Genomic DNA, 22,477 nt, shown 5'->3' with positions numbered 1-22,477 from the left:
GCGCGGCGCTCCCGCGTGTGCGGCTGTGTGAGTGCGTGTGTCTCCCTCTCGCCTATCGCACAAGCTCCAGCACTAGTGCAGGCGGTTCCCGGCTCCGCTCACTCGCTCCGGCCGCTGCGCTCCCGCCTAGCCTCCGCCGCCGCCGCTGCAGTCGCAGCCGGGCATGGTGAGTGACTGAGGTGCAGCCGCCGCGCACCCCGGCTGCCCGCCGAACCCCAACCTCAGCCCGAAGCACCATCCTCGGGCACCGAGGCCGGGTGGCTTCCCCAGGGGCTCTCCGTGCGCCCTCGGGCCACCGTCCTAGCCGGGACGCACTCCTCGAGGGCTGAGCGCTCCTTCTCCGCCCGGCTGCCCGCCGCTCCCCGCACCCCGTGACCGCTGCCCCGTCTCGTCCCGCAGGACCTGCCCGGACGGGACCACGCCGCCGTTGCCACCGCCTCCGCCTCCGCCTCCTGGAGCTGCGCTTCGGGGCCGGCCTGAGCCGAGTCGCGCGGGGCCGCCGCTGCCGCGGGCGGGGGATGGGGCTGCCCGCCAGGCGCGCGGAGCCCGCAGGGGGAGCGCGGAGCCGGCGCGCAGCCTGAGAGCCCCGCGCAGCCCGCGCCCTGCCGCTCCGTGCGCTCCCGCCGCCGCCCGCGCCTCGATGGCGCCATCTCCCCGCCGCTGACCGGTCCGCCTCGCCTTCCCAGCCCGCGCGGCCGCCCTCGGAGCCCGGCCAACCTCCGGGGCAGCGGCCTGCAGCCCGCGTCCGCTCGTGCCCTCCCGCCCGGCCCCGCCATGGCGCTGCGCCGCCTCCTGCTGCCTCCTCTGTTGCTGTCGCTGCTGCTGTCGCTCGCGTCCCTGCACCTGCCGCCCGGCGCAGACGCCGCCCGCGGCCGCGCCGCTAACCGGACCCTGAGCGCGGGAGCCGTCGGAGGTCGGCGTGCCGGGGGCGCCCTGGCCCGAGGCGACCGCGAGCTCAACAGCACCGCCCGGGCGTCCGGCGTCCCGGAGGCCGGCAGCCGGCGGGGACAGTCCGCAGCAGTGGCAGCGGCGGCGGCCAGCGCGACTGTTACTTACGAGACGTGCTGGGGCTACTACGACGTGAGCGGCCAATACGACAAGGAGTTCGAGTGCAACAACAGCGAGAGCGGCTACCTGTACTGCTGCGGCACCTGCTACTATCGCTTCTGCTGTAAGAAGCGCCACGAGAAGCTGGACCAGCGCCAGTGCACCAACTACCAAAGCCCGGTATGGGTGCAGACGCCCAGCACCAAGGTAGTGTCGCCGGGACCCGAGAACAAGTACGACCCGGAGAAGGACAAGACCAACTTCACCGTCTACATCACTTGCGGGGTGATCGCCTTCGTCATCGTGGCGGGCGTCTTCGCCAAGGTCTCCTATGACAAGGCCCACCGCCCTCCGCGAGAGATGAACATCCACAGGTGAGAGGCGCTACTGGGTGCCTACTTCGGGTCCCCAGGCCTCGCCCCCTTCTTAACATAGCCCCCTGGCCCTGTCCTCTTCACGCTTACTACTTCTCCCCTTCTGAGTCACTTCCACCGTTGCTTCCTTTAGGAGCATAGGCTCTCCCGCATTCCGTAGGAAGCAGCTAGGTGTGCTTTTGGCGTTAGAGGGATTTGCAACCCAAAGTACCAATCAACAGAGTTCATGATGTTCAAGGATAAGAATGCCACCAATTTCCCAATCCCCGGGCTCGGTTTTTCATAGTGCGTGGACACTTTACTATGGGCTGTACTGTACTTAGTTTTTTGCTTGTTTGTTTATTTATTTATTTATTTATTTAAACTGGAGTGTCACTTTCATATAAAGAACAGAGCAGTGTGGGCACCTCACAGAAAAGAATAGCGAGATGGTTATTGTTCCCAGGTGTTAAGTGCAGGATGGCGCGGAAAAGGTGGTTACCTCTGCTGGGGAGAAGGTTCTCCTTGACAGAGCAAGCACAGAGTATAGGTCTTCCAGTGGGGTGCTTGTCTTTCTTGATGAGGCTGGAGGACTTCTCCCAAGGCAGACTTCCCTGAGTTAACACTACTATAGCATTCAGGCCATCTTTTACTGCACACATGGTAAAGGCCGTGGGGACTGTCCCCTTCTAAAATGGCTAACAGGAGCTGAAAACCTGATAGTCCACAGTCCCACTCTGATTTTCTCCCACCCGTGTCTCTGGCTCCCAGGGAGATCATTGGAAAGTCAAAGCCAAAGGGACAACAGGAGCCCAGCCTCTCCTTTAGGAACTGCACAGGCAGAGGATGCGAAGTCAGCTGTGCTTCCAGCGTCCCCCGTGAAGATGAATGGTTGGATGTGGCTTCAATGAAAGCCCTGCCCCAGGAAACACTTCCATTTCTGGCACACAGAGTGGGCATTGCCCTAGTTCCCAGGCCCAGCCCCCAGCCCACTGCTTGTGAGTTGACCCACCAAGCCTGGCCTGGTCCATCCACCTTTAGCTCTTGTCTGCACATTGCTTATTATATCCACGGTTTGAAAACCTCCTCCCTGTCACTGCTCTGAACATTAATCACCCCAACCTTGCTGAAAAGAGGAAGGCAGGCAGAAATTTCTAGGCATGCTGGAAGAGCTGATTCTGCCTGCCCTTCCCCCTCTGATCTAGTGGGTGTTGAGCGAAGATGACACGGACTAGACTTGGGTACACTCTAGAGGGAGCATCCCTTCCTTCTTAACCCCTCATTACCTGACCTTGCCATCACGGTCTTTACTCTCACATCTTTCTCAGCATCTCCTTGGACTGGAACTAGGCTGTGAGCAATAGTCTGTGGTTTCCATGCCTTGCTATGTAGAAGATGGGCACTGTGAACAAAATAAGAGCAAGACACCACTTCCTAGGAGTTTGTTTGGTCTGGCAGTGAATTCTCTCCTGACTCAGTCTGCAAAGCAAAGAACGACTCAGGGGCAGGGGCCTTTCTGAAGCAGATGTGCATTGTTCCTCATGTGTTACCTCTGACCCAGGACTCAGAGACTCATCTTCTCTTTCCTGTCTTATCTCAGTAAACCCACGCTCTGACTCTCACCACTTTCTAGTTGATTCCCACAAATATCTCTCAGGGTTCCTCCCTGCCTCCTCTACCCCCCCCCCTCCATGCCTTATTCAGTTTGTTTAACACTGCCTGTGTTGATAAGGTTGTGGCCTCAGAGATTAATTCGACATTGCCATGCGGTTCTGGAGAAGTCACTTGTTCTTGGTGTTTCCCTCTTCTTCCCCACACATTCTCTCTGTCTCAATTTGGGGGGGGGGGAGCAGTTTCTGAGGTTGGGAGAAGGAGAGAGTGAATCGTGGGGAAAGAGCTGAATTTCAGGCCTCAGATCTTTATGTAAATAAACGATGTTTCTCCCTCAAATTCACCTCCTGATTTCATTCAGTTCACAGCACCTCTCCAGCAGCTGCAGCCTCGCCTGATGGGTACTTCGGAAACCATCATTCTGGTACTTGGTGGATAGGGGACAATGCTTATCAGTACTATTGGTGAGAAGGCGGGGGCTGGGGTTAGGAGGCCAGTGGTCATTAAGGACACTCAGGACTGACCTTGAGTAGGTTAAGGTACTTCTTTTTCAGTTCTGGCAAGGTAGCATATCACCTAGACCTTTACCTTCCCAGTGTGTCAGGGTGAATGTCCATATCACTCTCACAGGCTCCTCTGGGCTCCAGTGGGAGGGGACTTATCTTCCTCTGATTATACCTCAGAAGTCATTGCTTGCCACACCTGGGGAGGGATGGGGAGTTGTGTATTCTGTGTTGTTAAGAGAGGCAAGGTAGGGGGAAAGGGTGGTGTTGTAAAAGATATGTATTCACAGTAATGAGTTTTTCCTAGGGAAAGTGGGGAGAAACAAGGATGTTCATGATCAGAGAGGTTTAGTAGGGAGATTGGATGTGCTTCAGCACCATGCTTTTTGAAGTAGTGAAGCCGAGATGAGTCCTCACTGAAAGGGAGAACAGAGCTGTTGCAATGTGTGAGTCTCCCTGAAGATAGGCAGACTTGGACCCTTCCTGCCCTGGGGCAAGCGGTCCTGAGTCTGAGGAAGTTTCAGGGAGGAAAGTCCCACTTCAAGGGGATATTGTGGGAGTTTAAGAAAAGATGGGAGAGGGATAGGCCATCTGCTCTGCCTTGGTGCTTGCAGGCTAGGCAGCCCTCTGCTTGCCATCCGCATGTGTATTCCTCATGGATCTTGCATCTCTCCCTCCCTTGTGGGGAAGAACAGATTTTGCTTTTTCTAGAAGTGATTAGCCCTTGCTAGCATGATTCCAGTCAGTGTCTGGAGGGGAGATAGCCAACTCTTTGGGGATTCTAAGAGACAGACCTGTGGGAATGATGGGAACACACCTATATCCAGCTGTTTGGGCTCTGGGGAGGAGAAAGTGATGTTAGATCTGGATGAGAGTGTCTCACCTTCCAGGCTGGAACACCAGTTCTATCAGAAACTATATCCTTTTCTCAGCCCTGCTTTAGAACTTCCCAGATTAAGGCTGGAAGCACAGCCATCCCTTGATTGTCCTGTTTCCTGAGTGTCCCTGAGGTTGTTACCTGGGGCTGTGTGCCTAGAGAATGATGGCTATGTCCTCCAGGAGTATGGGCTCTGCCCAGCATACAGCCTAGGAGCCTGGCCCCTTTTGACATTCTGTTCTGCCCTTAGCTGTCTCACATCCAACATATCCAAACCTATTCTTCATCCTCACCGTGAGCTGATTCATTAATGTCTCAGAGATGGGAATCGCTCTAAGGAGGAACCGTGTGGCTCCTTTTTAAAGTGGCTAATTAACAGATGGGTTAGGGAGGTATTCTGTAGACACAGTTGGTGAAGTCAGAGGTGCCTGTGCAGGGCTGGGAGTATGATGGAAGGTAGGCAGGGAAGATGGGAGGATGCTCAGAGAAGCAGAGCCGGGGTATATGTCATCAGGAGAAGAGGAGGATATTAGGAGGTAACTCATCCAGAGTCGCTCTCCAGATTAACTTTCTGATTTCTACAGTAGGCCAGGAAAAACTTTGCTTTGCCTTTTCTCTGTCTGGATGTCAATTACAAGCCAGGAGAGCTCTGCTTTCTGTTTCAGGCCAACATTGCCACAACAGGACCACTCCAGAGCTGAGCAAGTAAAGAACTCTTTCTGAATACCAGGAGACAAACTGTCAAATCCTCTCAAATACTCCAGTTTTAGACGTGAGCTCTCCATAATGAATTGATCTGAACAGAGCCAGCTTGGTTTTGTTTTTTTCAAAATAAATAAATAAATAAAAACCCTCCAAATACACAAGGTTGGAAGGAAAGGGGAAAAATAAATCTTGCCTTGGGCTGAAATTCTTTACCCTTTTTGTGTTTCCCTTTCCCTGTGAGTTTAAAAAAAAGTGTACATAGGGAAAGCTAAGAAATTTCAAAAGCTTTATGAAGGAAGGTTAGGGCCAGGACCCCAGGAAGGCAGAAAGACGATAACAAAACTAAGAAAGAGATTGGATAAAAGGTTGATGGTTATCACGGAAGCGACAGAGCGGCACCATAGACCCTCCCACAGGCATGGTTTTGTTATGGCTCTTGGATGTTTGTGGATACACTGCAAATGAGCCTGCTCACCTTAAGAGGGTAAGCAATTGTTCAAACTCCAAAGCACACTTTGTTGACACTCAAGCTAACAGGCTTCATTCTTGCTTTTAGCAGCACAGCCATGCAAATGGTCTTCAACAAACCTGAGACCTTGACAACACTCTGGAGTCTTGCTGCTCACTGTCTTCATGTTTCTTTTCTGCACTGTTCTCAAGCTCAGAAGACTTGCACATCTGCCCCACCCTGCCCCGTCTCAGTGTACATTCATCTTAAGGAATGTGCTGCTTAGAAACCAAGAGCTTTCTCATAGTTCTAGTCTCCTAAGGGACTTACAGAAGACAAAATGTAATTTATTGTTTTCAGCTGACCTGAAGGAGAGATTGCATTGACTGGGGTGTTGGTTTGGATCAATTGTGCAGAAAGCCTCAGTTAAGACATCTGAAATGTGCAATGATTGAAAGAGGTCAATTATCCCAGGCAGATAGACAGACAGTCATGCCTACATACTGGAATAAAAAAGACAGTGATACCTAAAAGAACTTTCCCCATCTAGTTGCATTCGGTGATTTTTCAAGGGCCTGGAAGGGTATTATTTAGGTCTTAATCTTCATAGCCCGGAATAGCCTTTACCTACTGCATGTTGGAGTTAGCTCTCTGTTGCTGTGTATGACAGTTGCCAGCTTCCTTCTTCCCTATGTCCAACCTGTCTACTCAAATTTCTAAATAGCCTGCATCTGAAATCATTAAACCCAAATGTACTTTGCCTTACAGATTTGTCAAGTTCCTTGGCAATATATGTTTTGTGAAATTACAAAATCATGGTTTGCCGTTCTGGCTGTGTAAGATGTCTCACGGGTGGAGAGGGATTCTTACTGGGATACACAGGGCCTAGGCTACCTTCTTCTCAAATACACCTTCTGTGGTGATTCTGATCCTTTTTACTTGACTTTGAAAAACTCAAGTTAATTATTTTTCCCTGAGTTACATTCATGACCTCCTATTTGTATTGTTCTTGTTGGCAGATATTTAGAGGGGGAAGAAGGCTGGGTGTGGAGAGTTTACCAGCCAATCCTAACAGGGTCCAAGGCCTATGGCCTTGAGCCTCTAGTAGGTCTATTGTAAAAGCAGTCAAGGCAGATTGTTAACTCTATTTCTTATCTTTATTTTTGGTTTTTAATTTTTCTACAAGTGAAATCAAGGTCTTCGGTAAAGGCAGACTAACAGATTCTATTATTTTTCCATCAGGTACAGAATCATGGGCTTATTCCTACAGGCAATTTAACTCTGTAATTTTATAAGTGAGCCACTTGAAATCAACAGAACATAGGTCACAGTGACACATGTTCCAGCTGTTACTTGAGTTAGCTTTGGCTGAAAGCCCCAGTGTCCAGACCCTAGAGCCAGGCTCAGTCTCCTCTTCTTCTTCATCAAAGCATTGCTTTATGCTTGGTTCTTAGTCATCAACAAATAACTTTTAGGTAGCTGGAGATGTGAGTGACAGGTGGTGGGGTTTTTTTGTTTGTTTGCTTTTTGTTTGTTTGTTTTTGTTTTTCTCACTCCCTTCCCTGTGTTCTAGCTCTTGAGTCTTGCTGGCTGGCCTCTGTGTTCCATCCACCAACAGAATTTCTCACAATCGTCCCTGGTCGGTCTTTTTATACAGTTTCTCCACGTTCTTTTCTAAAGGGCAATAACCTGATCTAAGCATAATCCCTTAATAAGATGTGAGTAATGCAAACTGTTGAAGAAGGAAAATGCAGCATATGCCAAAGGAGGGTGGACCAGGGCAAGGAAACATTGAATAACAGTGTGGGTAGAAGTCTGAAATTAAAAACGTGGCTCTGAGTGCTTCTGCTCTCACCTGGAGGTGGGAGAAGTCGCTGAGACTTATCATGTCAGTGAAGATCTGCATGGTGTGTGTGTGTGTGTGTGTGTGTGTGTGTGTGTGTGTCTGTCTGTCTGTCTGTCTGTCTGTCAGAATTACCCTCTAGGTGTATGTAACAGCACCCTTTGAGACACAAGAGACAATTCTCTGCCCTGGATCAAGAAACCATCAGCCAGTGGAGCTGAAAGTTTGGGCCCATCGTTATACGAGATGAATCTGTATGACATGATGCTTGGGGGCAGACCCTCTCTATGAAAGAACTGGGGTGTCTGTGTATATTGAATTCTCTTTCCAAGCTGTTTCCTGGAGAGGCCATGTGCTGATTCTTCTTCTATAAATGCTCCCTAGTACTTCTCTTGGAAATATTTTGAGACTATGTCCAGTGTCATTGACTTTCTGTAACCACAACATATTGTCAGCCTCCCAGAGAGATCTAGTTTGTTTAAGCAGTAATAAATCATGGGTCAGATTGATGAATGGACAAAGTGATGGGAAACCACAGTGCCTTCTCTAATGAGAGCTGCTAGGAGGACCATTTCTACGATTTCGAAAGGCAGGAAGGACCAGAGGAGGACAGACCTCCTCACCTGCCATAACCATTCGGACAGGGCTGCTCCTCACATGGGAAGATAAGTTCCTCTTAGGCTAGACCAGTTTCAAGTGACAGCAGTGTGCCGGGCAAGCTGTGGGATAGTTGGGAAAGAAGACAAAAGAAAGGAGTTGAATATGCATCAAACATTTCAGATAACTGCTCAAAAAGGGTGGAAAAAAAGAATGTCCCACATTTCTGCATAAAATAGTAGACAGATCGCTCAATTTAGCTTCCTGCTTTGATATTGAGGGTAAAGGGACCCAGTTTCTTTGGGATGCATGCGGAGAGGAAACCTGGGATCAGAGCCCCTTATTCCCTGCCCTCTGCTCTCTGTCACAAAGCTGCCTCTGTAGTTCTGTATTCAGATGGGGTTACCACTTGGGTCAGATTGCATAGATATTTGCAGATCTGTGGAGGTGAGGCTGCCACAGCATTTCTAGAAGATTCGTAATAACCATTCTTTATGACTACCTTCTTCTCATGCTCCCCAAATAAATATTAATGGGATAGGATTGGTTTGGGGCCAGAGTGGGCTGGCTGAATGAAGAAGTAGGGGCAGGAAGGCACTCACTATAGTCTATGAAGTTGAGTCAGTCATGACTATGCTGTTGCAGATAAGTATTTTCCCCCAATCTCAGTCAGTGGTTAGGGGAAAGTGGGGGCCTGAGCATATGTATCACGCCCATGGCCCCTCAAATTTATGTGAAGGCCTCTTTTAAACACCCTTGAGGGAGTCTGTTCCACTATGAACTTGGACAGTGGGGATCAAAAGGTAGGAGTTCTTCCTGCGAGGAACTCCACTTTTCCATCATCTGTGAAACTCTGGAAAGCTATGAGACCCTGAAGTTTCAGTTGGATGAGCTCTCAAGCAATAGTGTCTGGCCTTCAAAACTTACTATGCACCAGGTGTGCTGTTCTACATTTGCCAAGCCAAGTCTCACTGCACCCCTAGCCCTCAGCCTCCAGAGTATAGAGCCCTATTTTACAGATGAGGAAGCCTACTCAGAGAAGCATAATGACTTGCCCAAGGCCAGGCTACCAGTGTGTTATTTATCTCCATCTTCCTTTAGAGTTCAGAAAAACAGCTGTCTTCCCCCTTTCTGACAGAATCAGAGATCCCCCCAAATGCATAAGAAAGCAGCTCCTCTACCTGTCCCTGGGATGACTTCTCACCATAAAGGACGATAGGGTCAGTGACCTCTCATCCAGGGCTAGTAACACCTCTACTTAGACTGCATGTGGGGTACAGAGGGGCCCAGAGCAGTGAGAGTGTTTTGTTTCAAGTGTGGATACTGTCGGCTGAGATAGTGAAGGCGTATAAGGATGTGTAAGAAGGGAGATGGAACCTTGAAGTTCATTGAGGAGAAAACAAAAAGAACCCAACCCCCCTGTGTGGTTCAGAAGGAAGCCCTGGGCAATTGAGCATGAGTCGTAGGCTGGGAGAGAGATGAGAGGAGCTAGGAAGTGGAGGAAAGATGAGGTCTAGGGAGAGGATGGACCTCAGAGCACCCCCCAGTTTTAATTACTGAGACTGTAGCTTGCTAACAGGTCCATTTATCACAGTCCCTCTCCACCCCCCCCCCTTCCTCATTTATAACACGCGGTGCTGTACATGCAGGAGAGCTGCAGCCAACTCTCCCATGCCCATTTGAGCTATCCTTCTTCACTTCTGTCCCACTAACGGAGCTAACTCCAGACTTTGCTCCTTCTATAGCCTCTGCTCCCTTCCTTGACCTGAGAGCGCACAGGAGGAGGAAGGAATCCGGAGACATCTTAACAGTCACAGCCAGGGATGTGGCCTTCCAGCTATTATTATGTCTGAGTGTCAGCCAGTAAGGGCTGGGGCCCACATCCTTGGTCTATAGTATCACAGCAGGGCTACTGGAGCAGAGTCACTAGCCATGGAAGCTGTTTCAGTAGCCTCCAGAAACCTAGCTCTGCACAGCACTGGTTTGGTCCTCTTGCTTCCTTCCAGTTTTTTTTGCCCTCCCAGGATCCTCCTTGGCTAAAGCTGCTGCTCCTGTCTCCAAGTGCCCTGGGAGATAAAGCTCCAGCAAAGCTTTAGGTGGCTAGAACCTTGGCCCTGATCCCTAAAGATGGTACAAGAGTCTTTGCTTTTTGTAGCCTTCTCAAACGTGCTTGTTATCCCCTGGGCTTTTGATATTTGGTTTCATGTCCTGTTCCTATTAGCTTCTATATTAAAGTCTCATTACTCAGGCACCTGTCCTCTGGACATGTTTGTTGTTCTCTCAGCCAAATGTCCTCTTCTGGGAAATGTGGTTTCTGCCGTTCTCCCTCTTCCTGCATTCCAACTACTCCCCGAGGAAGAACTTAGACCATGGGATGTACCATTAGGTACAGTCTGAGAAAGCCTTCTGTAACTCTTCCATCCCTTCCTTTCCTAGGTCCTGAGGCTTAAGACTTTTGTTGGGTTTAGTAGATGGGTTCAGGGGAGGGAGGGCAGGGAAGAGACAGTTGTTGGGAAGTTTTTGTTTGTTTGTATTTCCAGTTCTGGAGTCAGGGTCAGATTTGAGCAGGAGAGAGTTGTGAATTCACACTGGCTGCTCTTTTGGAGGATGAATGAGGCTCACATCCAGCCACCTCCAGGGAGTGACTGGCAGGAATCTAGTCCAGATGTCAGTGCTGCTTCAGAACAGGAGGAAGACTGTGGGGCACTCCTTCCTGTTGTGCTCCTACTTGGCTGTCTCTGACTTATTACCATGTCAAGAAAACTGCCTGAAGTGTCCTGGGAGTAGCAACTCATAGGCTTCAGGAGCCAGTACAGGTCATTTGTGCTTAGATGACTCACAGCCAGGACACATGTCCATGCAGTAAGTGCCTCTTCTCTGGAACCTGGAGCATTTGCAAAGAAGAATATCATGTCTTTAAGTAAAGAATCCAATGTGTTTTTTTTCTTCTCTTTAAAATCACATCATTAAAATATACCTTCTTGTGACTTTCCATGTCTCCTCTGCCACCACCACTTTCCCATTTCTCCTTCTCTTGATTCCTGGTCACTTCTGCCTTGTCTTTCTAACCCCTACTTCCTCCAGCTCTTCATCTTAAATCCATCTAACTGTGACTTTATTAAATAGCATTGATTCAGATGCCACTAATTCAAAATGTATCCAAATTGGACCAGGACAAAGTTGTGTTTTCCTTTCTCTGTCTGATAGAAAGCTAAAATGAGCAGATTAACAGTTCAGGCAAGACTGCCAAGTCTGTGCAGGGCACAAACACTCTAGAGAAGGACAGATTGTCTGAGCCAGCCAGGTAGACAATTGGCATGCTAAGGGTCAATTGTTCATATCTATTCAATAAAGGAGCTTCTAAAGATCAATTTTATTTTATTATTTTTAAATTTCATTTAAAACACCATAATGGCTCAAGGAACAATAAAAATGTTATTCCCTGGCCTAGGCCCATTTTCATCTATTCTGGAAGTAGAAACCAGAAGACCACAAGTTCAAGGCCTACCTGGACTGTAGAGTGAGTTTGAGCAATTTAGTGAGACCCTATCTCAAACTAAAAAGTCAAAGATGGCTGGGAATAAAGCACTTGCCTTGTGTGCATTGGCCTAGGTGGAATCCTTAGTACTGTGCCCAGGTGTGTGCATGCACACACAGTTATATCCTGTGAGCATTTGGTAATTCTATTCCTGTATCACCTCCCCAAATTGCTATAGAATGAGTGTTGCTCAACTCCCTTCAAAATGCCTTTTGAATTCCCACTAGGGATTCGCTTAGATGTTCTCTTGTTTCTTTTCTCATTTCTCCTGTTCTTAGAATCTACAATTTTTTCAGCTTTGAGAAGTAGTGTTTGTTTACTGTCATAGCTGTAGGATGGCCAGCTGACCCTGCAAGGAAAGGGTCCCAGAGGTCAACTTCAGACAGCTTGCTCTATTTATGGGAGGACAGGGGTTCCTTTTGAGGGTCTTGCTCAGTGGCCTTGGGTACATAAATCTCTGTCCCAACACTACTGTTTGAGGAGGCAGCTTCACACCTCCTGAAAGCAGTCAGCTGGCATCCTTGCTTCTTCTAGATAAAGGACTTTGACATCCTCCCCTTCATCTGCTTATGTGCTCTCCAGGGACAGATAACAGAGCTCTTTTCTCTTAATTTGGGGGTTGTCATCCATCTTCTCCTGCCTTGGAGCATTTTCTGAATGTCAAGATAGGGAGTCACTTCCATCACTCGATCTCCATGATCTTGGTGAGTCCTTTTGCCCCTCTGGTCTATTAGCTGGGGGTGGGATAAGGGAGAATACACTGTAGTGATATGGGCTTCTATGGCTCATTCTGACCCCAGTACACATGGAAAGTCAGGACAACAGGTCAGGTGACTTCTTCAGCTAAAAGCACAGCATCCCTGGAAATGGAGGAGAATGCACGTTTCCTGATGCATTCCTGTGTTCTTACCTTATAGTCCTTGTTGAAGGACAAAAATGTCCTCTGCAAATGGCCTCATAAGCATGCTTGGTTTTAGCATGTTTATCTTATAGATACTTTTGGCAGAAAGGAACTCAGAATGCTTTTTTAGTCTTCTCCCCCTGGGCATCATCTCCTCTCCTTTTGGGGGTGTAAGTATTCATTCATTCATCTATTCTGCAGACAGTCTGGTCTTCTCTTAGAATGCATTTTTAGTTGATGTTCATGGGGAACCCAAACTGACTCTTCACCTTAACAAGACTGCAAAACATCTCAAAGACAGCAGTCACTCCATCACCTCTTCAGTATCCATCATTTGAATTGATATCCGTATTTGTGAGTCTTCCCATGGACCATGGTTTTAAGTCTCTCTAGCTATGCAGAGGCCATCTATCTACCACAGCAACCATACGTGGATCCCTGCCACTCAAACTCAGCTTAATGATCCAAAGGGTTCTTTGGGAAAGCTGATTTAAAAAGGAAGCTCAAGGAAATAACTTTTTTTGGTTGCAAGTCCCATCAGTAGGGCTGGTCAGGAAGTGTCAGTCTCATTTGGTTAAATCAGAAGAGTTCCCAGCATAATGTAAACTACTGAATGACTGACTGAATAACATTTACATGAATATTATTTACTAGAGCATGAAAATGATGATAGTGTTTATACTTACCTTAAAGAAGGAAAAGATGGATAGATAAAAGCAAAAAGGAAGAAAAAGAGAAGAAAAAGAAACCAAATACTTTATAGAAAATATTTGCTTAGTCAGGTTGATATGTTTGTCCAACCAAGCCACTGAAGAATTCCATGAATTTGTTCCCATTGTGGGTCCTCTGGCTCTCTATGGGCCTTTATCTTGATGCTTCCTTGTATGACAGACAAAAGATGATCTGATCTGCAACGGTCTAGTGCAAAAGAACATGCACTGTCTTTGCACCTGCCTCTCCAGGTCCAAGTACAGGGTTCAGAAACACCTGCTGTATGAGCATGTAGCTTCTTGTCATTAGGCTGTGGTGGGAAATGTGACCTGTGAGTGATCCCTTCCAAGATGATCATGGCCACAGCTAGACTATGTGACTTGAGGGTTTTTCTATGTCAGTTTTGTTGAAGCTTTCTCCACAGCTTCTCTCTTCCACCTGTGCTGTACTTGTGTTTCTCTAGGCTAAGCCCATTTAAGATTTATTTAGTCAAATATTTATTTAGTGCTTCCTAGGCACCAGACTCTGTTACAAGTGTTTCGCTAATATTAACTAATTTAATAATCTTCATGACAATCCTAAGAGGTAGACAATATTATTTTTTGCCCTACTACTTTGGCTTAATTTTTTAATGAGGAAACAGAGCCATGGGAGTATAAGTAGCTGGCTGATGACCATTAGTATATGAAATGGTCATTATCCCAACATAAGCTTCTTGGTTTAGAATCCCAGTATTTAGTCACCAGGCTATCTTGTCTGTGTTTTGCTCACCTAGAGACTGAGGTCTTTTATCAGAAGCAAAAAAGGAAACAAAACAGAACATCAAAACCAAACAAAACAAACTGAATATACAATAAATTTGTTCCTTACATGCAGGTACTCTTATAAACTCACCTGTCATGTGGTTGGCTGTGTGGTTATGCTAACACATCTTGGTAACAGTTCTCCCTCTCACCCCGCCTCCACTTTCAATTAGCCTGTAGCAAGACTTGACACACTGAAATCTGATTCATTCTCAAATCATTCAAAGATTGCTGGAAAGTCTGGTCTTGATACTTCTGTATTTTTTAGACATGGGTAAATTTGCATTATTATTTCTGAGGTCTGGAAGAGATACATGGAGATGATGCTATTGGAAAGGGGTTTTTAGATTCTGCAGACTCTTGGCTGGTCACCTGTTAAGAGCCTCAGGACGGGCATACATCGGGCAGCAGCAACTGACCCTACTTACTTGAAAAACATAACAAGCAGGCGCCCTTTCCTTGCAGAGATGTTTACTGGCTGTGATGAATTCCAATTGTGCTGGGGACAACTCAGACCTGCAGAACAGCTCAATGCAGATGCATAGACATTGTTAACCAACAAATGAGATCCTGCATCCATTCTACGCCTCTGTGTGAGAAGAGCGGTCTTGTGCACACACAAAGCCAGCAGCTGTGTTTTTCAAGTGGACTGTGTGAGAACTGGGAATAGGGAGAAATAAATTAAGCCATTCTCCTTGGTCCGAGGTTATTAAAAATATGTTCATTTCAGTTGTCCTGACTGCAGATTTTGGAGGATAAAAACACTCTGACTGCCCAGAAGAGAACATCAAAGGAGAGGTCAAAGAGGACGCCAGCCTGTCCTAAAGTTTAGTGCCAGTGAGAACTCAGTTATATGGAACTCAAATAACTGGACTCCTTTACCTAGCTGGACTAGAGCATCTATACATCACTTCTAGGGAAATGTAAAAGAGGCAGCGATGAGAGATTTGCAGGGAAAATGAAAGCCAACTTCCATACTCAGCCTTGCAGTTTTGACAATGAGTTCCCTTTCCTGAACAGTACACTTTACTTTGCCTTCCCTGTAAGAAGGACCAGAGTGATGAGAGATGGCCACTCTCATCAAGAACCCAAATTCTTAGTGACAACAGAAAAGAATTAATTGTATTCTTTAAAAGAGGCAGGGATGCCTTGAGAAAATTCTTCAAAAATCAGGAACATTCTAATTAGTCCTCAGGACCAAGAACATTAGCTGCAATATCGTAAACGACTCCACTTCAGCCTTTTATCATACCTCCACCACACCATCAGTTTCTTCCCATTCTCTCCCCAAAGGAGAAAGGACATGACTGGGGGCTACCTCTCCATCTAGCCGTGCTTTTGGCGTGGAACAACTTACTGGACTTTAGCTGAGCATATTTTCTTCCTTTATGTGGCTTAAGTATCTATGTGGCTCCGCTGGGAAGGTGGCTGCCACTTAAGGCCATGTGGGTTATCTCCAGGGTCTCCATCAACAGAGTATTAACAGACCAAAGACTTACATGATGAGATAGGGGGTCCCAGGTTTCCACGTACATTGAGGAGACCCGGGTTTGACCATCTGCTTGAAGAATGAAAAGCAAAGCAGAAAAAAATGAGGTTTCATTTTGTGTTCTGTTGCCACAGTTGTTTTTAAACTTGGAAATTCATGAAGGTCAGGGGACCAGAACGTCACAGAGCAGTACTCAGTTTCCCATTCTGGCCTCCTGTGCAGAGCAGGGATCTAATGAGGTATAGTGGCACATGGTTAGGATTTCATTTGACCAAAAGGTTAGCTGCTAAAATCTGTGATGTTTCCAAGTGGATGGTGTTAATGACTCCCAGTGACAAACAGATCCGGGCAGATGAGCTGCATCTGAGGTCACAGGTCCACTAAGGATTGAATACTCTGTAAAGCTCTATTGTTCAAAGGCCATGGTAGGGTCCTAGGAGGCTAAAACTGTGATTGCGAGTCTAGAAGGAAGATCAGTGAGTGAACGGGATTAATGAATGTAGGGGTGAGGGAATGAATGGATGGATAGGTGGAGAGGTAGCTGAGTGGGTGGGTGAATGCACCGGATGGTTAGGTAGATGGGTGGAACAAAGATGAATAGATGTCTGCATGGAAGTATGACTGGGTACATGAATGAGAGGATGGGCAGATGAACCAATGATTAGATGAGTAGATAGAATGGATGGATGGGTTGGAAGGTGAATGAATGGATGGAGTAGATGAATGAATAAGTGTGTACAGTAAAAATTTAAGCTAGTAAATAACCTGGTCTTGACCCAGTCATTTACTAATTGCATCTACATGTTCACCTATCACCTGGCATTTGCTAAACTAGAAGGCCATCATATAATAGTAACTTTTATTCACCCTGATGTAATTGTCATCTTAGAGGCTTACTGCCTCAGTCGACTAACCTAAGCCTAGTCCTGGAAACTTCTAGCCTCCATACCATATAATCTAGGCCTAGAATGTTTTCAGCCTCTGATACTCACAGCTGAATAAGCTCACCCTTATTCTTGTTCTTTCTGAGCTGTGGCTGGCTGCTTCAACTCAGCTGTTCTGGGTCAAACTTCTCGCCAAGCTGACTGATTCAATCTGGCTTCTCTCTTGGCCTCTGACTGAACTACTCTGCTTGGCCTCAAACAAACTCTGGCAATCTATTCTGGTATTCTTGCCCCTTCTTAATTTACTGCTTGTTCTGTCTTCACCTATGTCTAGCTTGTTCTCTCTTCAATCTCTCTTTGTAAAGCTCTCCTGGTAAAACTGCCCTCTCCTTCCCTCTGCCCCTGTTCTCCATAACTGTCGGGGTAAAACTGTCTCCTTCCTTCCTTTCTGTACTGCCTCTCAAGTAGCTTCCCCTTCCTCTTCTCTTGAGAGTTGGGCATATCCTATTCTGTCAAATCTTTCTTTGATTCATCACTTTGCCAGTCAATTAGATGTCACTTTCAACCATGGGTGGTTCCTTCTACAAACTAACTTTACCTTCATTGTTTGGGATTAAAGGTGTGTACTAAGGGTATGTCTGTATTCTAGTCAGAGAGATTAAAGGTGTGTGCCAAGGGGTGAGTCACACTGCAACTAGAAACAGGATATTTTTTCCCAGTAAACAACACAATCTCAGGGTTCAAAGTGTGATCAAATCCTACAACATCACAGTGATTCCTGTTTATCAACTTGAAAGGCCATCTGGGATGGGGGAACCTCAGTTGGAAAAAAAATGCTGTCATCGGATTGGCTTATAGGCAAGCCTATGGGAGCATTTTCTTGTCTAATGATTGACACAAGAGAGCCCAGCCCACTCTGGATGGTGTCACTTCTGAGCAGGTGGTCCTAGGTTGTATAAGACAACAAACTGAGCAAGCTATAGGAAGCAAGCCAGTAAGCAGTATCCTTCCATGGCCTCTGCTTCCATTCCTGTCTCCAGGTTCTCGCCCTTATTTCCCTCAATGATGGACTGTTATTGGAATATATAAGCTAATAAGCCCTATCATTCCCAAGTTGTTTTTGGGGCATAGTGTTTATCACAGAAAACAAAAACAAAGAACAAAACCAACATAAAAACAAAACAAACAACAACAACACAGAGAGAGAAAGAGAGAGGGAGAGAGAGAGAGAGAGAGAGAGACAGAGAGAGAGAGAGAGAGAGAGAGAGAGGGAGAGAGAGAGGAAACTCAGATCCAAGCCTATCTGGGGAGAGCAGAATCATTAAAAAGTAAAGTGAGATACATGTGTCTCTGGGTAACAGAAGATGCCCAGGCTCAAGTCAGAAGCACAATGTTGAATTTGTGTTTCCTTTGTTTGAGTACTGAGCTACGTCTGAGTCTTAAATCCATAGTAAAATGTAGGGTTCTATAGCTGTAAATGTCACAGTGCTAGAAGCAAAGGCAGGGGGCTAGGCAGGAGAGCACTCTGGGAGACTAAGTGCTGTTCAAAGGTAAGATGGCATTTTCATCCTCCTGATGACTAAAGCAATGCCTGGGACTGAAGAGGGCCCACGTTTCCTGGCCTGAGAGATCAGAATTAGATTTGTTTCCCAATTAATTGACCCTCCCCCATCAAGCATGCACAACAGGAAACCGTAGAAGAGGAGGAAACAGTGAAATCAGCAAGAAAACAGATTTTTCAGGCAAACGAGTTCCTTGACTTGATATGTTAGAAAGTGCAGCCAGCATGACAGACAGGAAGGAAGGCTGAGGTGAAGGTGTCCCCAAGTTCTCCCTCACGTGGCCAGCTCTCCTTCTCTCCTGAGTTTCCTTTTTTCTAAATGTCTCCCCTAGTTCTCTCTCCTGTCTCTGAATTTGTTTGTTTGTTTTGCAATAGCTTTCTATCCACATTTCCTTGAGACCATTGACAACATTACTCAAGATTTTAGGCAAATAAATAAACTGGTCTTGACCCAAATCACTCATTTGCTAATTGTTTCTTCGTGCCCAGATATCACCTGGCATTTGCCAAATTAGCAGGGCCAGCTGGAGAGAGCAGGAAACAGCTCTGAATGGCTCTCTCTCTCTCTCTCTCTCTCTCTCTCTCTCTCTCTCTCTCTCCCTCCCTCCCTCCCTCCCTCCCTCCCTCCCTCCCTCCCTCCCTCCCTGCCTCTCTCTCTTTCTTTCTTCTGGTTCCCATTTTCTCTCTTGCCTTTTCTTCTGTTCTCTAAGTCTCAGTCTCCCTCTCCCCCTCCCCTTCCCTTTCCCCTCCCCCTCTCCCTCTCCCTTTCCCTCTCTCACTGTGTGTGTGTGTGTGTGTGTGTGTGTGTGTGTGTGTGTGTGTCCCTCCTCTCTCCTGCCCAGGCTTCTGGTCTGAGTCTCTCCTTCTTCCCTTCCCTCTCCTCCCTTCTCCTCCCCTCCTGTTTCCTCTCATCTTCTCCTTTCCTCCTACTCTAGCTCCTATGTTCTCTCTTTCCTGACCTGCTTATTTTTTCTTGCTTTGCCCTGCCTTGGTCCCCCAGACCCTGAAAGTTGCTGCCCATTCTTTCAAAGCATCTTCAATTATTCCTCAGTGACCAAGTTTCTTTCCTGTGGTTAGAAAGTAGCTCAGTCCTTAACTCATTTCCTCTGGCATATCCAACTTAATTAGGTGAGACCAGGATCACACATTTCAGAATTAGAATAATATTTATCAAACACCCTGGAGAGTTGAGGGATGGAAGGTGGAGAGGAAGCAGAGCAAAGACGGAGGTCACTGAGCTGAGGGGATGGGCAGGGTGGGGAGCTGACAGATGTACACTCAGTCCTCCTAAACATGTTGGTGGGTGGGGAGGGATGTGGGAAAGGCTGGATTCTGGAGAATGTTGAAGACCTGATAGAGATTGGGAGCCTATGGCTGGTCACCATTCCCTCGTTTGAATAACATATGTTCAAGAGGTCATATGTTATAATACAGGAGGTTTGAGAAGTATATATTCCAGTAAACCCACCTTTCCAACTTGGCTGGAATCCTCGCTCATTCCAATTCACTGGGCCACAGAAGATCACTCTGAACCAGTTTCCTGTAATCACATGACCTAGGAACTGGAAGCCATAGCTCAGCTGTATCCCAGAGTTATAACTCATTGTCAAGTTTTAGCCAGACCTTACTCACTCAGATCCAATGGGCCTGCTGCTTTTTAAGAAGGTGGCCATTTAAGCAAGTCTTCTTGGGGGGGTGGTTTTCAGGAGCTCTACAGTCCTGGGATATAGACAATGAGGTTAAAACACTCATGAACTTCCACTTAAACTGTCTCTGTAGACAAAACTATGGTACCAGACAGAGTATCTTGAGGGGCCATGGAGACTCCAACAGAAAGAACACTCACTTCTGGGTCCCTTAGAACCTCTGTGTCCCCAGAATCTGCTGGCATTCAGTTTTGATTGGATGTTTGTGGAGTTAGCCCCCCAGTTCACACAGTGCAGGGCAGATTGTCCCTTACCTCACCACTGTTGATACTTGATAACTCTCTTAAGATGAGCAGCCTGTACTACCCACTGTAGGATGTTGAGACCCATCCCTGAGTTCCACACACCAGATGCCAATAGCAACCCCCTCCTTGCTTGTCATGACAAACAAAATGTCTCCAGATATGGCCATTTGTCTAAGTTACAAAGGAGGGGACAAAAATCAACCCACTTAAGAATAGAATGAGTCCACCTGACCAAAGAGTTTAACCATGTGAGTCCATTCTTCTTCATGGGCATCAGAGAAGTAGGGTAGAGTCTTTATAAGATGTTTCCCCAGTATGAGCTTTAGTGAGATGGAATTTCCCTAATGTTCCCTAATTTTCCTAATGTTCATCCTTACATTTCCAAATGTACAAGATTGTGGTTTTTTATTCTGTTTTGTGCAGCTGTCACCATTATTTAAGCTTTGTGCGTTATTACCATCCCCAAGGAAAAGCCCACACCTATAGCGTTTCTCTTTCTCCATGCATTTACTCAACCTGGTACTTTATATAGACCTAGGCTTTGGGGATGTCCCCTTCCACTTAGGGTGGTGTGTTTAAAGGCTTTTCCATGCTATGGTGTCTCTCATTACTTCTTTCCTTTTTATGACCAATTAATACTCTATTGTGTGAGTACAACACATTTTGCTTATTTGCTCATCAACCAATGAGCTTTTGGCTTGTTCCTACCCCTTGGCTGTTATTCATGGCTCCTTTAACCTTCTTCACACACTAGTTCTAAGCAGATCTATTTTTCATTTCTCCTAGGAGTAGGCTGGGCCATGTATTTGCTGTGTTCTTGGCATTTTGAGAAACTGTTAAACTGTTTACCAAAGGAGCTGTGTTTTTTTTTTTTTACATCCCCAACAGCAAAGTGTGGAGAAGCCACATTTGTATCCTAGCTGGCACCATGAACTTCTTGTTTGGTTTTGGCTGTCTGCATATGTATTCATGGCCACCATAATGTGATTTTGATGGGCAGTTTCCACAAGGATTAATGGTGCTGACACTTTGGAGAAATGCCTGTTTGAATCTTGTATTCATTATAAAATTGAAGACTGTTTTATTGAACACTAAGAATCTTTATTAAGATTCTTTCTATAGGTTTTTTTTAGAAGCCCTGTTTTATGTATATAAGTGATTTGCTCAAATGTATGTGTGTGAACCTTGTGTGTGCCTGCTTCCTGCAGAGGTCAGAAGGACATCTGTTGGATACCCTGAAACTGGGGTTATGGATGGTCATGAGCCACCACCTGGGTGCTAGGAACTGAACTTGGGTCCTCTACAAGAGTAACAGGTGCTCTTAACTTCTGAACCATCTCTTCAGCTGCCTATCAGATGTTTTACAAGCATTTTCTCCCATTCTGTGGATTGCATCAGCTTCTGTGAAGGCTTCCTCTGAGCCAGTGATGATTTTAATATCTCCACTTGTTCTTATGTCACTATATCTCTTAGACTTTCAGTGTTACATGTAAGAAATTATCCCCAGATTAAGAAGCCACAATGACTTGCATTTATATTTTAAGACTTTATAGTGCTTGGATTAAATTTTATGTGTAGGATCCCTTTTGAATTAATTTGTATGTTAGTGTGAGATTAAGATCTAGCAAGGAAAACTAGTAACTCTTAGCCAGTTTTATAAATGTTCTTTCTCTACTAATATTTGGTATTTTAAAAATTTTAATTAAAAAATTTAAAGATGTGTTTTTTAATTTGTATGCATATGAATGTGACTGCATGAATTTATATGAACCATATATGTGCTCAAGGAGACCAGAAGAGGGTGTTGGATCGCTTGAAATTGGAGTTACAGACCACTGTGAGCCACCCGACCTGGGTTCTGGGGACCGAACCTGGGTCTGAGTCTGGATTTGGAAGAGCAGTGTGCTCTCCTAACAGCTGAATCTTCTTTTCAGCCCTAATGTTTGTCTTTTTTTTCCTTTTTCTTTTCTTTAGAATTGACAGTAAATATAGAAGTTTGTGCTTGAGTTTTCAATTATATTCCTTTGGTCTATATGTCTATCATAATTTGTAATTCAGTCTTTTAAAACATGGAAAGATGATAGGAAGATGTCTCTAATAATTCAAAGGGTGAAGAAATGAAGATACCAAACATGTTGAAAAAAATGTATGAGAGAATTCAGTTTTAGAATCAGGAAAGATCTTAAAGTTTGTCTTTGTATAAACCTAGCCCTTCACTGTTGGAGAAAATTATTAAATTTCTGTGTCAAAGATTAAGATCTGCTGAAAATCTGTAGCTGGTCAGCAGTAGAGCTGAGAGACCTTTTCTGTGACTCTCTGGGACATTGCCTTCATTCTTCTCAGGCCCTGAATGATGGCACTCCAGACTGACCCTGGACTTGGGCTAGCTGGGTTTCCTTCACAGAGTACTTAGCTTTGGCTCTTGCTGCCAGTTCAGCAGAGTGAGCGTGGTGAGCAGTGAGTATCTGCTCTTTCTTTGACAGGCTGCGAGAACAGAAGGCCAGCTAGGGGAAAGCACTTGAAAATGTGAAATTTCTGTATATGTGCCACTAAATGACCAGATTGCCAACTTAATGCTCTTCAAGGCAGCTTCACCCTGTTCCTGGCAGCACAGCAGAAGGGAACGGTTTGCATAGATACATCTAAGGGGCCGTA

General features: G+C 46.2%; 1 protein-coding gene across 1 annotated transcript in view; it reads left to right on the top strand.

Moving 5' to 3' along the window:
* Nucleotides 1–774: 774 nt before the first annotated feature.
* LOC114631678 (protein shisa-6-like) overlaps nucleotides 775–22,477 on the top strand; it is a gene marked incomplete at its 3' end in the record, with an annotated part of 136,742 nt that continues 115,039 nt past the window's right edge. Inside the window, exon 1 of the mRNA XM_028780042.1 lies at nucleotides 775–1,421. Coding sequence (XP_028635875.1) covers nucleotides 775–1,421 — 647 coding nt within the window. The remainder of the gene's footprint in view (nucleotides 1,422–22,477) is intronic.

The sequence above is a fragment of the Grammomys surdaster genome, unplaced genomic scaffold (genome assembly GCF_004785775.1).
Source record: "Grammomys surdaster isolate TR1022 unplaced genomic scaffold, NIH_TR_1.0 364, whole genome shotgun sequence".
Classification (NCBI taxonomy): domain Eukaryota; kingdom Metazoa; phylum Chordata; class Mammalia; order Rodentia; family Muridae; genus Grammomys; species Grammomys surdaster.
The sequence above is the reverse complement of the archived record's forward strand: the minus strand, read 5'-3'. Positions and strand labels throughout refer to the sequence as shown.